We start from the raw sequence: 14,602 nt of genomic DNA, 5'->3' as shown, positions 1-14,602 counted from the left end.
TAATGGCTACCACATAGCATCCTCCATTTTCTCCAATCTCTCAAATAATTAATCATTTAATTACAAAGCTTAATTACTAAAAAGTGATTACAAAAAAAAAAAGAATTTCTGGGTTCATAGGGAGCTTGGAGTTCATGCTCTGTGGATGCAAGAGCCCTGCCAAAATCTCTAGACCTAGATCACTGGGTCTCTATTGGATTACCTGGATGAAATAAAATTTATATTTTATGGCAAGACAAGAAAAATTTAAACATAAAATTATTTTCTACCAGTTTGGGCCTCTGCCTTTCCCTTTAGTGTGTATTGTACATCTGCATTGACCAGACTTCCTTAGGAGATAATGTTCCTTCTTAATCTTGTAAGGGATCACGATAACCCACTACTTGCTTTGTACATACAGATCTGGATTGTGTAAACTGTCAATACATCATTTGTTGGATAACTCTTTGCCTCAAAAGCTTATATAACTGTGCTTTGACCTCTAATGGGCGGAACAGTCCTCAGAGCTTTCTGAAAGACTGTCTCCCAGGTTATAATCCTCAGGTTGGCTCGAATAAAACTTTCCATTTCTTAGATCGACCATTGATTTTTTTTTTCGTCGACAACCTCCTGCAGTGGGGAGCTTCCCACCTGATACCTCACAGCCTCCAAAGGTACCTGAAGGTTACCAGAGTTAAAATCACACAGGCACAGCTGCATGCTCACACAGTCACTTACATTCTCACACACACACACACACACACACACACACGCTCACACACTAAATGGGCTGGTCAGCCAACTCTTCAAGCCTCAGTCTCTGAAACTGAACCACTGTGAATACCTCCAATGCCCCCACCTTCCACAGGGGCCTCAGAAAACCCAGCCTCCTTTCCTGGCCAGTCTCTACTCTCCAGGGGTCCTTAGCTCCACCCTCTCCCTGAAGGGCCAGCCCCTGACAGAGAGGCAGGAACAGGAGAAACAGGAAGAATAATTTGGATACAAAACAGGTTCAGGGAAGTGAGGCCTGTTGGGAGGAGCAGGGGTTTGGCAAAACGAGGGTGAGTCCAGAACCCTAGTGAGTGTCCACAGTTCCTGGGTGTTTGCTGTCAAAGAAAAATTGCACCAAACAAAGTTAAACAGGCACAGGAGACTTTATTCAAGACTATGGCAATAAGAGAGAAAGACTGAACTCAACTCCACTGAAACAAAAGGTGGGAGGGGTTTTCAGCTGGATGAGCTAGTGGGAAAATGCCAGAGACAGAGGGGAGGTTGGTGCATGGGATGGTCCAGCACCCTGACTTACTCTTGAGTTTACAAAAGTTTTTCTCTGTAATTAGGCATCTGTGTTTGCTAACTGCCACTTATTCAAGTTCGGCTCCTACCCTCCCACAGAGCCTGAGGGTCAGGGGTGTTATCTTCCTTGATGATGACATTTTGGAGGGGTGGCTCCCAGGTCCCCTGAGAAAGAGATTCCTGAGCTGTAAAACTAGCAAGAGGCTGGGAGAAAATTTACCTACATTTCAAAGGGACAGAGAAAGAATCGGCAATGACAAGTTTTCTAAAGTAGATGCTCTAAGGAAAGGGAGATTGGGGGCCTGAAGTCAGGAAGAAGTCCATGTCAAGTTTAGTCAAGCTCAGGAGACCATTAAGGCTGTCCTGGTCACCGCCATTGTGTCCGCTCTGCCCATTCATCTGTGGGTTCGTGACCCTAGGTCTCTGCACATGCCTGGTACCCACTCTGCATGGCACGGTGAGTAGGTGTGATCCCAGCAGGCAGCGCCTCCAAGCGCAAGAAGCAAGGCAGATCAGGAGATGCCAACTTGGCCTCAGCTCCCACTACCCTCGGGAGCACCCATCTGGAAGTCCCCATCTGCCTGGTGTCTGAGTGTCCACATGGGTTTGTCTGAATCCTCAGGGGACAGTGTATCCCTCCAGTTGTCTGCCTGTGTCTCTATCTCCTCCGATATTTTAAAATTCATTCATTTAAAAGTCTAATAAAAAAATGTATTAAACACCTTCTGTGGGCATGTCCTGTTCATCAAGTCTGCGTTTGTCTGTGTGTCTACATTTGCGTCTGTCCACACCGGACGTGTCTGTCTTTTTGCATCCCATGTGTAACTGCCTCTCTGGGGGGTCTCTATCTCCCTGTCAGTTTGTTTATAAGTTCCTCGATTCACTCATTCCTACAACATCACAAACATCCCCTGAGGCCACTGAGGAGTTCACAGCCTGATGCGGTGACAGACACTGGCCCAACCCAGGGTGACCAAGGCTGGGAGACGGGGGTATCTGAGGCTGAAGGTGGGTGGATGATTGTAGCGGGGCGTGGCAGGTCAGAGAAGCCTCCAAGGAGGAGGTGACGTTTGTGCCTCTGGGTCTGGAGACGTGGGCCCATGTAGGTGGCATGTGTTGGGATAGAGGAAGAGAAGAGAAATCAAGAGGCCGTGAGTGCCAACCTCAGACTAGAACACAGTGTTGGGGAACAGGGTAGAAAGAGAGCCTGCAAAACACAAATCCCCCCAAAGTTAAGGGTCACAGGCCCCTAGCTCCCTCCTCCCTCAGATCCAGGAGTCCAGGCCCCATCATGATTATCTAGGAGGAAACCAGCCCAAGCAAGGGAGGGCAGGGGTGGAGGAAAGCCGGCCGGGCTGGGTATAGCCAGGATGCCTGGGGCTTTGCTGGGAGAACCAGCCAGGCAGAAATCAGAGCAGGAGCTGTCCTCAGTGTCTCCACTCAGGTCCACAACCTGGCAATGGGAGGCCCCAGAGCCCTCCTGCTGTGCCTCTTTGGGGCTGTCCTCTTCCTCACAGGTATTCAGACTTTTGAGTTCAGTGGTAAGAGGGCAGTTGGGTGGGGGATAGCTGGACTCTCCTGGGTCTGAGGGAGCAGAGAGTGGGGGCCGGATTCCAGGGACTCAGGGAGGAGCGAACTAGGGGCCCTGATTCCTGGTTCTGAGGGAGGAGGGGGCTGGGGGCCTGGATCCTGGGTCTGAGGGAGGAGGGTCTGGGGGCCTGGATCCTGGGTCTGAGGGAGGAGGGGCCGGGGTCTGGTTCCTGGGGCTGAGGGGGGAGGGGCCAGGGGCCTGGATCCTGGGTCTGAGGGAGGAGGGGCCGGGGGCCTGGATCCTGGGTCTTGGTTGGGAGAGGCCTGGAGACTGTGTCCTCTCCAGTTCTCTTCCCCTCCTCTGTTCTTTCCATATCACTCATTTCCTCCAGTGTCTCCGTTCCACTACTCCAGCCTTTCTCATCCTCTTTGCCCATGTCCCCATTCAAAGGTACCTCTGGGGAGCCATGGGGGCTCTTTCCAGAACGGCAGGAAACCTTGGCCTCATCCTCAGGCAACCCCTTCCCCTAGTTTGGGTAAGGACAGGGACACAGTCATATCAGGACTGAAGTGGCTACAAAGGCAGGGAATTTGAGAGGTGGGAAGGAGGTTATGCCTGCATATAACAACTTTGTGTGTGTGTGTGTGTGTTTGTGTGTGTGTGTGCGCACGCACGTGCACATGCTCATCCACAGAAGAGAGTTTGATTTCTCTGTGTGTCCATGTGTCAGGGTGTCCTGTGGGTCTCTGTGCTTGTGTGTATTTATCTGTACCAGGTTTTGATGTCTGGGTGTTTGAACAAATGCTTTTATGGGTCTGTTTATCTCTGAGCCTCACTTTCTTTTTAAAAGAGATGTGTGTATAATTTTGCATCTCTGTTTCTCTTTGTGTTTGTGCATCTCTATGACTGGTGGGCCTGTATTTCTGTGTATGTGTGTTTGGGTATTTTGATGTGTATCTGTCTCTCTGTGTATCTGTTGTGTGTCTCTATGTATCTTGCATCTGAATATGATTTTAAGTTGTTTGTTTTTGTAGGCCTCTTTTTTGTGTATCTCTAACTTCACCTAATTTCAGGGTCTCATTTTATTTGTATGTCTGTGATTCTTGGGTCTGTATTTGTCTCTCTTTGGGTATGACTTCCTGTGTTCCTGGGTCTGTGTGTTGTGATTATTTCCGTATCCACACAGTTTTCTGTCTGTGTGTGTGATTTTGCATGTGTGAGATCCTGCGCCTTGGTTTGGGGGGTTTCTATTGGAGGGTCTGGGTGGTACTCGTTTTGCTTGTGAACGTAGAACTCAATGTGAACGCATTCAGGATACTCTGTGTATATTTGTGAGATTTGCATGAGCCTGTGTCAATTTTGTTATTTTGTGTTTACGTCAGTGTTTAAGTGTTCTGTGCGTGTGTGTATCTGTATTGCTGGGGGCTGGCTGTGTGTGCACTTGTAGCATGAGATTGCACATCCCAGTGCCTGTACTGGAGTGTTTGTTTTCCATCAGTGACCTTTTAGTGCTATTGGATATCATGAGTATAGTTGGGAAAGGGATAGGCAGAACAGGAGTGAATCACTTCCTCCTTTATCAAAATCTTGGAGGGCTTCCTGGAAGAGGGTGGAGATTTGGAAGAGCCTGGGGGAAAAAAAACTGGACTGGCAGGTGCAGATGCCATTGCTGTGCCAAGAGGTAGACACAGTCATGACCAGCCACAGCAGCAGCCCCTGCTTCTTTCAGGGCAACAAGGCCTGTCTCCCCTCAGAGAAGAAGAGCCTGGCCCATGTGGCTGTCATCTGCAGGGTGGAGCCTGATTCCTTGCATAGGCTCATCCTTGGCCTATTCCTCTCAACCCACCCCTGCTCCTCTCCCCAGGGTCCCAAGCCCTGCAATGCTACAGCTTTCAACACATCTACTTCGGGCCCTTCGACCTCAGTGGCATGAAATTCCTCAATGTCTCCTGTCTCCTCGGATGCTCTGAGGCTGTCTTACCCCTGAACACTGGTGAGGGGCAGGAAACGCAAAAAAAAAAAAAAAAAAAAAAAGGGCGGGAGCGGGGTACAAGGACAAGGATGAAAGATTAGACGGGGTGGAGGGGGGATGGGGGTGGAGGGGGATGGGGATGGAGGGGGTGTGGGGGTGGAGGAGGAGACAAGGGGTTGGGAAGGAACTGGGTAGAAGAGAGGAGGGAAGGTCAGGATAGAGATGTGGAGGTGGAGGGAGGAGGAGAAGGGAGAGAAAGAAGGAGGGGATGGGGGGCAGGAGGTGGGAGGAGGAGACAGTAGGGAGCCAGGAAGAGGAGGTGGGAGAGGGGCAGAAAAGAGGAAGAGGGGAAGGACAGTAAAGGAGGAGGAGGAAAGGGTTGGTGATGAGAGGAGAGGGGGAGGCGGTGTAGAGGGAAGCAGAGTTTGACAGGGAGCGAGGGACGAAAGAGAAGGGCAGGGCTGGAGGGAGAAGCCAGGTTGAGTGAGAAGCGAGAAGACAGAGGAGCAAGAGACTTGAGACTAGAGTGAGAGAGGTGGAGAGGAGGGGGCGTGGGAGAGGAGGAGGAGGGCTGGGGGGGAGGCAGCGCGCCAGACCCCATCCCCTCGCTCCCAGGGTACGGCTCCGCAGTGACCATGGTACAGAAGGGCTGCTGGACTGGCCCGGCTATGGGCCAGATGCAGCGGAATGACAAGGCGCTGCCGCCTCACTACTCGGTGGTGCGCGGCTGCGGGACCGACTTTTGCAACGCGAAGCTCCAGACCCACGACTCCCTCCCTAATCTGAGCCGAGGTATGTGAGGGGCGGGGCTGGGTGTGGGGCGGGACTGTACGGGGCTGGGAGGGGCCCCGGCCCGCGCGCGCGCGCGCGCGCCCGGGGGAGGGTGTGGTCTCCGCTGGGCTCCTCCTCCCGGTGCGCTGGGATTCCAGCGCCCAAGTCGGGCCAGACGGGAGCCCTGGCGCAATGCACATCCCGCACGACCGTACCGAGGACCATTACCCAACCCGCGGACGCTCAGCGGCGCCAAGTGCTACTCCTGCGTGGGGATCCACCCGGAGGACTGCACCCCGGAGAAGTCCCGGCAGGTCCAGTGTCACCAGGACCAAAGCATCTGCTTCCAGGGCAATGGCAGCATGACCTTTGGTGAGAGGCTGGGAGGGTGAGAGGGCCTGGGCAAGGGGTGTGGAGGCAGGGCAGGGCTGACAGGGAGACACGGCCCTGGTCTAAAGAAGGAGGCATGGTCCTGGACTGAGGGAGGAGGCATGGCTCTGGTCTAAGCAGGGGACTGGAAGGAAGTCCGAGGACCCGGTCATGGCTGTGATCTCTGACGTGGAGGTTCAGGTGCAGCTGACTCCCTCGGTTCTGACCCTCCTCACTGCCCCCCTCCCAGGCAATTTCTCGGTCCCTGTGTACATCAGAACCTGCCACCGGCCCTCCTGCACCATCCAGGGCACCACCAGCCCACGGACAAACATCGACCTCCAGGGCTCCTGCTGTGAGGGGCACCTCTGCAACAAGGACTCCATAAGCCTTCACCAGCGCCTTGGGCACCGTCCCTCCTGAGGCACCCCCCCATCATAGTCCTGCTCCGCATGGTTTCCCTGCTGGTTAGCACTCCGGGAGGACCCCTCGGGCATAGTCAGCCCCTCCAGCCCCTTCCTGAGCAGGATGCTGGGGGTAGGGCACACGCACCCCCTTCTCACTGCTTCAGTTCCTGGAATGTGGAAAATAAGAGTTGCACTCCTGTCTCTCTCTCTCTCTCTCTCTCTCTCCCTCCCGCTTCCCTCCTGACGCCCAGCCCTTACCTGGTCAGCAGGCCTGGGAGAAATTGGGCAAGGTCCCCAGCATCCCAGGGTGGGGAGAAACATCCCAGCCCGCATGCAGAGCAAACCTGATCATAGATCCTGCTTGCTGAGCACCAACCAGGCCCAGGCTCCCCACAACCCCATTTCCTGGTTGTGGGTTTCCTGGTCCTAGGCTCTCCCTCCAGAGCCTGGAGCCAGGCTGCATGGGTTCGAATTCCAGCTTCAGCATTTTGCCTGTGGGTGACCTTGGGCAAGTTACTTAATCTCACTGAGACTATGTTTCCTCACTTGTCAGGCAGAGGTGAAAATAAAACCTACAGTAATGACAAGGTCCTACTTCACAGTGGTTGTGGTCGGGATTTAATGAATTCCCTCTCTCTGTCATCTTGATCTGTGATCATCTGTTTGAATATTTAGTCATTTAAAAATACTCATTCAGGACTTCCCTGGTGGCGCAGTGGTTGGGAGTCTGCCTGCCAATGCAGGGGACACGGGTTCAAGCCCTGGTCTGGGAAGATCCCACATGCCGTGGAGCAACTAAGCCCGTGCACCACAACTACTGAGCCCATGCTCTAGAGCCCGCGAGTCACAACTACTGAGCCCACGTGCCACAACTACTGAAGCCCACACGCCTAGAGCCCGTGCTCTGCAACAAGAGAAGCCCACGCACCACAATGAAGAGCAGACCCCGCTCGCTGCAACTAGAGAAAGTCCGTGTGCAGCAACGAAGACCCAACACAGCCAAAAATAAATAAATAAAATAAATAAATTAAAAAAAAAAAACTCATTCAGGGCTTCCCTGGTGGCGCAGTGGTTGAGAATCTGCCTGCTAATGCAGGGGACACGGGTTCGAGCCCTGGTCTGGGAAGATCCCACATGCCGCGGAGCAACTAGGCCTGTGAGCCACAACTACTGAGCCTGCGCGTCTGGAGCCTGTGCTCCGCAACAAGAGAGGCCACGATAGTGAGAGGCCCGCGCACCGCGATGAAGAGTGGCCCCCGCTTGCCGCAACTAGAGAGGGCCCTCGCACAGAGGCGAAGACCCAACACAGCCAAAAATAAATAAATAAATTTATTTTTAAAAAAAATACTCATTCAACACCTACTTATTGCTGTCTACTAACTGCAGTGCACGAGAAATATCTGGTATTTGGTAAGAGGGAAAAGGCAGTGAAAAAGTAGAATTGATGCTATTGATAAAATTTTAATTTATAAAGGAACCCTCCTACACTATTGGTGGGAATGTAAAATGGTGCAGCCACTATGGAGAACAAAAACTAAAAACAGAACTACCATATGGCCCAGCAATCCCACTCCTGGGCATATACCCAGAGAAAACCATAATTCAAAAAGATACATGCACCCCAATGTTCACTGCAGCACTATTTGCAGTAGCCAAGACATGGACTAGACCTAAATGTCCATCAACAGATGAATGAATAAACAAGATGTGGTATACACATACAATGGAATACTACTCAGCCATAAAAAAGAATGAAATAATGCCATTTGCAGCAACATGGGGTGACCTAGAGATTATCATACTAAGTAAAATAAGCCAAACAGATAAAGACAAATATCATATAATATGGCTTATATGTGGAATCTAAAAAAAAATGATACAAATGAACTTATATACAAAACAGAAATAGACCCACAGACGTAGAAAACAAACTTATGATTACCAAAGGGGAAAGGTGGGGGAAGGGATAAATTCTAATTTAACATACACACACTACTATATATAAAATAGATAACCAACAAGGTCCTACTGTATAGCACAGGGAAGTATATTCAATATCTTGTAATAAACTATAATGGAAAAGAATGTGAAAAAGAATATATAAATATTCTATATATATATATCTCCTATATATATATAATGATGTGTATATATATATATATATATATATATATATATATATATATACACACATCATTTTGCCATACACCTGAAGCTAATGCAACATTGTAAATCAACCATACTTCAATTTTAAAAATTTAATTTATGAACATCAGGACCACCACCCACAATCCTTATATAAAATAATAAAGGGAAAGAACAGGCAGGATTAAAAGATATGGATAGACAAATATATGAAAAGATAAAAATAAAGGAAGGAAGCAAAGAAGCAAGGAAAGAAAGAAGGAAAAAAAAGCAAAGAAGAAAATATGCATATCTAATACAGTTTGCATTTCTGTAACTGGTCACAAGGCCATAGTTGATATGTTTAATTTCCTTCTTCCATTACTCATTCCAAGTTTCCTTTGCCCTCAGCTGGCTGGTGTTATTTATCAAGTTAGGCGACCCAAACCCTCATTCCTGAAAGGTCTAAATCCTTAGTGGTCCTGCACTTTTTTTGAGGGGGTTACTTATACTATGGGACATGAAATCTCTAAGAAGTGCTCCAGAGAATGCCTTGGGTTCCAGACACGGCCTTCCTTGGATCCACTCTGCAGGAGGAACCCAATTTCCCCTTAGTAATTGAGATCAGTCATCCCAGCAAATAAAGTAATCTTCTTTTTTGCCCATTGGTTCAGTGGAGTGAGGAGCCCCAAAAGGCCAGGTGACCGTCTCACCTTCCCACTCAGTGGAAGCATTGCTGTGTCCTCTAGTGGAAGCAGGAAGCATTCTTTCCTTGGGAACCAAAACCTTCAAACCAGCAGAGCTCAAAGTCATGGGGATGGGAGGCAAAAGTTCTGCAAGTGGGTATTACGTGTAATAGTGAGAGGGGCCCCTGCCACCCCTCGCTACCCATGTATTCAGGCTTGAGGGTTGGGGGAGAGAGCACTCAAAGCACGTGCTGCATCCTGTAAGACAGAACCCCATCCTTTCAGGGTATTGATTCCCAGTTGGCAACAAGAACCGAGTCATTCCATTATTTTACCAGGTGAGCTTCTTCTAGGTGATGGGGTATGAGGTAAGACTGGTGAAATCTATGGGTGTAAGCTCGTAGTCACACTTCATTCACTGTGTAATGAGTTCTCTGGTCAAAGGTGACACTGTGTGGAACACACGGTGGAGGAGGAGACGTTTGGCCGTCCTGGTGAGGGGCTTAATGTACGGTGGGAGGAGTAAGGAGAGCCCTCATCCTCCAAGTTTCCAGTGATACACAGAGGAGTGCTTCAGACACGGATCTTGGAAATGAAGCTGAAAGGTGGTAGAGAATCAGCATTACCAAACGTGGTTTTGTACACACCGGATCCATCATTCATGGAGATCCGCCTATGTTCCTGGCCATGCTCTGGGCACTGGGGCCACGGAGGAGAGTCCCAGGTCTGGAGGAGCTCCCAGTCAGATGGAAGAGGCAGATCTGTTCTCAGACAGCCACAAGCCCATGATGGAGGGATGTGCAGGGACAAGAAGAATGAGTGTTGGGGGAGGGATACACTGGGGCTGGTGCCAGAGGGAGAAGAACCTGGTGACAGGTCTCAAAGCATGCTGTATGGACAGAGACAGGGACAGCAGTCCAGGCAGAGGGACACGCCCATGCAAAGACAGAGACACAGAGGCAGAAGTAATCCCAGCAGAGATTCAAAAAACATTTGTAATGCATTCTTCTGGGCTGGGTGATCCTGGAGAACCCCACTCTTGAAGAGTTCTTGGTCTGACGAGGACACAGACTAGGGCCCAGATGGACATAGCACCCAGAGAGGTCAGGGCAGTAAAGAGGGGGAAGTGCTTGGGCTGGAAGGGCTGGCAGGTAGAGAAAAAAACCTCTGACTGGGGGTTAGGGCATCAGGAGTGATTTCATAGAGAATGGAGCCTGTGCTGGGTCGTGAATGATGAGGGAGGTCACCAGGTGGACAGAATGAGGAAGAGCATTCCAGACAGAAGGGCCAGCCCACACAAGCTCATGAAAGGAAACACTTGGTTTGCTTGCTTTTTATTATTATTGAAGTATAGTTGATTTACAATGTTATGTTAATTACTGCTGTACAGCAAAGTGATTCAGTTATACATATATATACATTCTTTTTTTAATATTTTTTTTCTATTATGGTTTATCATAGGATATTGAATATAGTTCTCTGTGCTGAACAGTAGGACTTGTTTATCCATCCTATATATAAAAGCTTACATCTGCTAACCCCAACCTCCCAATCCGTCCCTCCCCCAACCCCCTCCCCCTTGGCAACCACCAGTCTGTTCTCTATGTCCCTGATTCTAGGAAACACTTGTTAAATGGCAGAGGGACAGCAGGACAGAAGCAGGAACAAGTAAGGGACAGAGGGAGCTGCAGGGAGGGACCGTCGGCAAACATTTATAACCTATTCTTCTGAGCCGGTGACGCCAGGGACCCAGCAGTGAGTCAGACCCAACCCTGTCCTCCTGGTCTGGAAAGAGTCAGTCACAAACCTGGAGGCTGATGGTTGGTAAATTATAAAGTATGGGGGTCTAGGGGAGCTCCAAAGAGGAAGGCCAGGGAAGGCTTCTGATAGGAACGAATCTCTGAGAAGACACTTAAGTGACAAGTAGGAATTGGCAAAGGAGCGAGAGGAAGGGCGGAGTGCGTAAAGGCTTGGTCTGTGCACAAAATGTGAGGAAAGAAGATGAGGACAAAGGGATGGCAGCGCTCCTGAGGGGCTTAAAATGTCAGATGAAGCTGAAGTTTCCTGAACTTATTCTGCAGCCAGTGGGGATCCATGGAAGGGCTTCGAGCAGGGGAGAGGTATGGTCGAAGCCAGGGGATGGGAAGCTCTCCCTGTGACCACGCAGGGGACAGACTGGGGGAGTGAGACTGAAGGCAGGGACACCAAGGAGAGGCTGGTGAAGGGGTCTCTCATTCATGGTCTCCAGGGTCAGGGGCCACTTAGTGTTGAGGGGCTTGGAGGGAGAAAGAAGGAACGAGAAAACAGTGTGTAAGGGCTGAGGAGTAAAGTTCCTTATGCATGAGGATAGTGGCTTCCTCTGGAGATTGGGAAGAAGGCGGTGGTCATAAAGAAGCACACAGGAAGATTCTGGGGAGTGGCAGTATTCTCTCTGGGTGTGTGGTAATTTCATGGGGATACACAAATGTAATCATTTGTCCAATATAAATCTCTATATGGTATGCACTTTCTGCACGTATGGTATATTGCATACAAAAAAAAATACTAATGCCAACAGCAAAGTCAAGGCAAGAGCCTAGGTTTTTGGACTCCCATATTGTGGCTTTCTAATCTTAGGTGACAGAGGTCAGGATGCTGGCTATCTCTGGTGTATCAGTTGGGAGACGGTTCAGGAGAACCTCTTGTGGCAATGGAGATGCTCTGTGACTTGCTTGAGGTGATGGTCACACGTGTCTATACACAGGTAGAACTGCATCAATTTGTACACTTAAGATGTGTGGGGGACTTTCCTGGTGGTGCAGTGGTTAAGAATCCGCCTGCCAATGCAGAGGACACGGGTTTGAGCCCTGGTCAGGCAACTAGATCCCACATGCCGTGGAGCAACTAAGCCCGTGCACCACAACTACTGAGCCTAGGCTCTAGAGCCCGGGAGCCACAACTACTGAGCCCACACGCTGCAACTACTGAAGCCCGCGTGCCTAGAGCCCATACTCCGCAACAAGAGAAGCCACCGCAATGAGAAGCCCCCACTCGCCGCAACTAGAGAAAGCCTGCGTGCAGCAACGAAGACCCAATGCAGCCAAAAATAAATAAATTAACTAATTAATTTTTAAAAAAGATTTGTGACCTTTCCAATGTGTAAGCCATACCTCCACAGAAAGAAACAAAATTAAAATACGACATACAATTAAATGATATCATGTCTGGGATTTGCATGAAAATAATATAGGAAGTGAGGAAGCAGGTGGAGGCACAGATGAAATGCAATTAACCATGAGTTGGTATTTGTTAGATGGGTACGTGAGGTTTATTATACTCTTCTGTTCACTTCTGCTTGTTTGAAGTTTTGCGTAATAATAATATATATATGTATGTGTATACATGGATAGATAGATAGACAGATAGATAGGCGATAGATAAAAGAAATACCTGTTGAACCCAGTGACCCAGGCACTTCCTCCCTTCAGAACTCAGATGCCTGCTCCTCTCAGTGATCCAGGTGGTCCAGTGCTTGGATCATGCTCACATCGCCCCTCTCCTAAGATTCTGTTGCCCTCCCCAGGTTAATGCATGTTAATGCTAGGTCAGCACCAAGGACAGATCCACAGCATTGGGTCTCAGAACCACAGACAGCAACTCAACTAATAGGTGAGACAAAGGACAGGGAAATGAGGAAATGACATCCTTCCCATTTCCAGAACAGTGTGGAACAGGGCAGGAGGGTAGAGTCAAAGAAGAGTCAATCAGTACTACTGAATAAGAGCATTCCTTCAACAAATAGCCATTGAGCATCTCCTATGTGCCAGGCACTGTTCTAAACACTGGGGATGGCAAAATCCCTGTCCTGAACAAGTAGAAAACTAAGAAAACAGGATCATTTAGATAAATGCCATGTGCCATGATAAAGACATAGCAATTAAATATGGTACAGAGTTATTTATGGGGTGGGAGAGGAGCATTTCTGAAGAGATGGTCAAGGAAGAGGCTATATTGAAAAGAGAACTGGATGAAGTAAGGAAATGATCCAAGAGGAGACTGGAGGTAAAAGCATTCAGGCAGAGGAAGAAGCAAGCACCAAGATGTTGAGGCAGGAAAGAGCATGGCATGTTTGAGGATCAGCAAGAAGGCCAATGTGATGGAGCAAAGTAAGTGGACGGAAAAGTGGCAGGAGGGGTTTTGGTAAGATAAGAGTAGACACACAGAGAGAAAGAGATAGAGAAAGAGAGACAGGAAAATATGAAAGACAAGCAGAGACTGAAAGAGTCAAGAAAGACCCAGAGGCAGAAAGAGAGAAGCAAAATAACACTAGCTGTAATTTATAAAGTGCAGTTTCCATTATCTATTCTAATACCTATTTATATATACGTACTCATATATATTAATATATACATACTTTTTATTAAGGAAAACTTCAAACATAAAAGTGAACAGAAAAGTGTAATATTTATTGTTATTATTATATAACAAACCACTCCAAAATTTAGTGTCTTAAAACAAAAAGTGCATTATTTCTCATGATCCTGTGGGTTGACGGGGCACTTCTGCTGGTCTCATGCAGCTACATTCAGATGGGGCTGGACTGGGGCTTTTGGCCAGGGTGCTTTGATTCTCCTCTGCATGGCCTCTCCATGTGACTAGCTTGGGCTTCCTCACAACACGGCAGTCTTAGAGTTCTAAGAGAACAAAAGCAAAAGCTTCTAGTTCTCTTAAGAACTGGACCTGGAACTGGCCCAGCATCATTTCTGCCACATTCTATTAGTCAAAGCAAGTCACAAGCCAGCCAGATTGAAGGAGAAGAGACACAGAGTCTACCTGTTGGTGGGAGAAGCCACATACCAGCACAGAGGAGGAGGAATTACTGGAGCCAGCTTGGGAAACAATGTGCCATGAGGGCTTAATGTATGCCAGGTCCCGTGCTGAGGGCCACAGATATTCCACCTCACCTAATCCTCAAGCAGCCCTGTGACACAGGGTATAACCATCCCCCCATTTTACAGGTCTCATAGGACACAAAGCTAGGGATAGCAGAGCTAGATGTGAACTCAGGTCTGTCTCTAAACCAGGCTGTATGTGTGTTATGTTATTATGTTCCACCCAAAAATAAAGTCAGTGACCATGGCCATGTCAAGGCTTAACCCAGGGCTTCCCTGGTGGCTCAGCGGCTAAGAATCCGCCTGCCAATGCAGGGGACACGGGTTCGAGCCCTGGTCCGGGAAGATCCCACTTGCTGCGGAGCAACTAAGCCCACGTGCCACAACTACTGAAGCCCGCACTCCTAGAGCCCGTGCTACACAACAAGAGAAGCCACCGCAGTGAGAATCCCGCGCACCGCAATGAAGAGTAGCCCCCGCTCGTCCCAACTAGAGAAAGCCTGCACAGAGCAACAAAGACCCAATGCAGCCAAAAATAAATAAATAAAATAAATAAATAAATTTTAAATTAAAAAAAAGGCTTAACCCAATTGACC

The 14,602-nt window shown here is 48.9% G+C and overlaps 1 protein-coding gene across 1 annotated transcript; it reads left to right on the top strand.

Moving 5' to 3' along the window:
• The first annotated feature begins 2,734 nt into the window (after window positions 1–2,734).
• Window positions 2,735–7,605, top strand: LYPD5 (LY6/PLAUR domain containing 5). Its single transcript, XM_068528264.1, has 5 exons — window positions 2,735–2,816; window positions 4,671–4,799; window positions 5,394–5,564; window positions 5,769–5,921; window positions 6,169–7,605. Exons 1-5 carry the CDS (start codon window positions 2,735–2,737, stop codon window positions 6,339–6,341), a joined length of 708 nt encoding a protein of 235 aa, XP_068384365.1. The 3' UTR covers window positions 6,342–7,605.
• Window positions 7,606–14,602: the final 6,997 nt, after the last annotated feature.

Source organism: Eschrichtius robustus, chromosome 19 (assembly GCF_028021215.1).
Source record: "Eschrichtius robustus isolate mEscRob2 chromosome 19, mEscRob2.pri, whole genome shotgun sequence".
NCBI lineage: Eukaryota > Metazoa > Chordata > Mammalia > Artiodactyla > Eschrichtiidae > Eschrichtius > Eschrichtius robustus.
The sequence above is the reverse complement of the archived record's forward strand: the minus strand, read 5'-3'. Positions and strand labels throughout refer to the sequence as shown.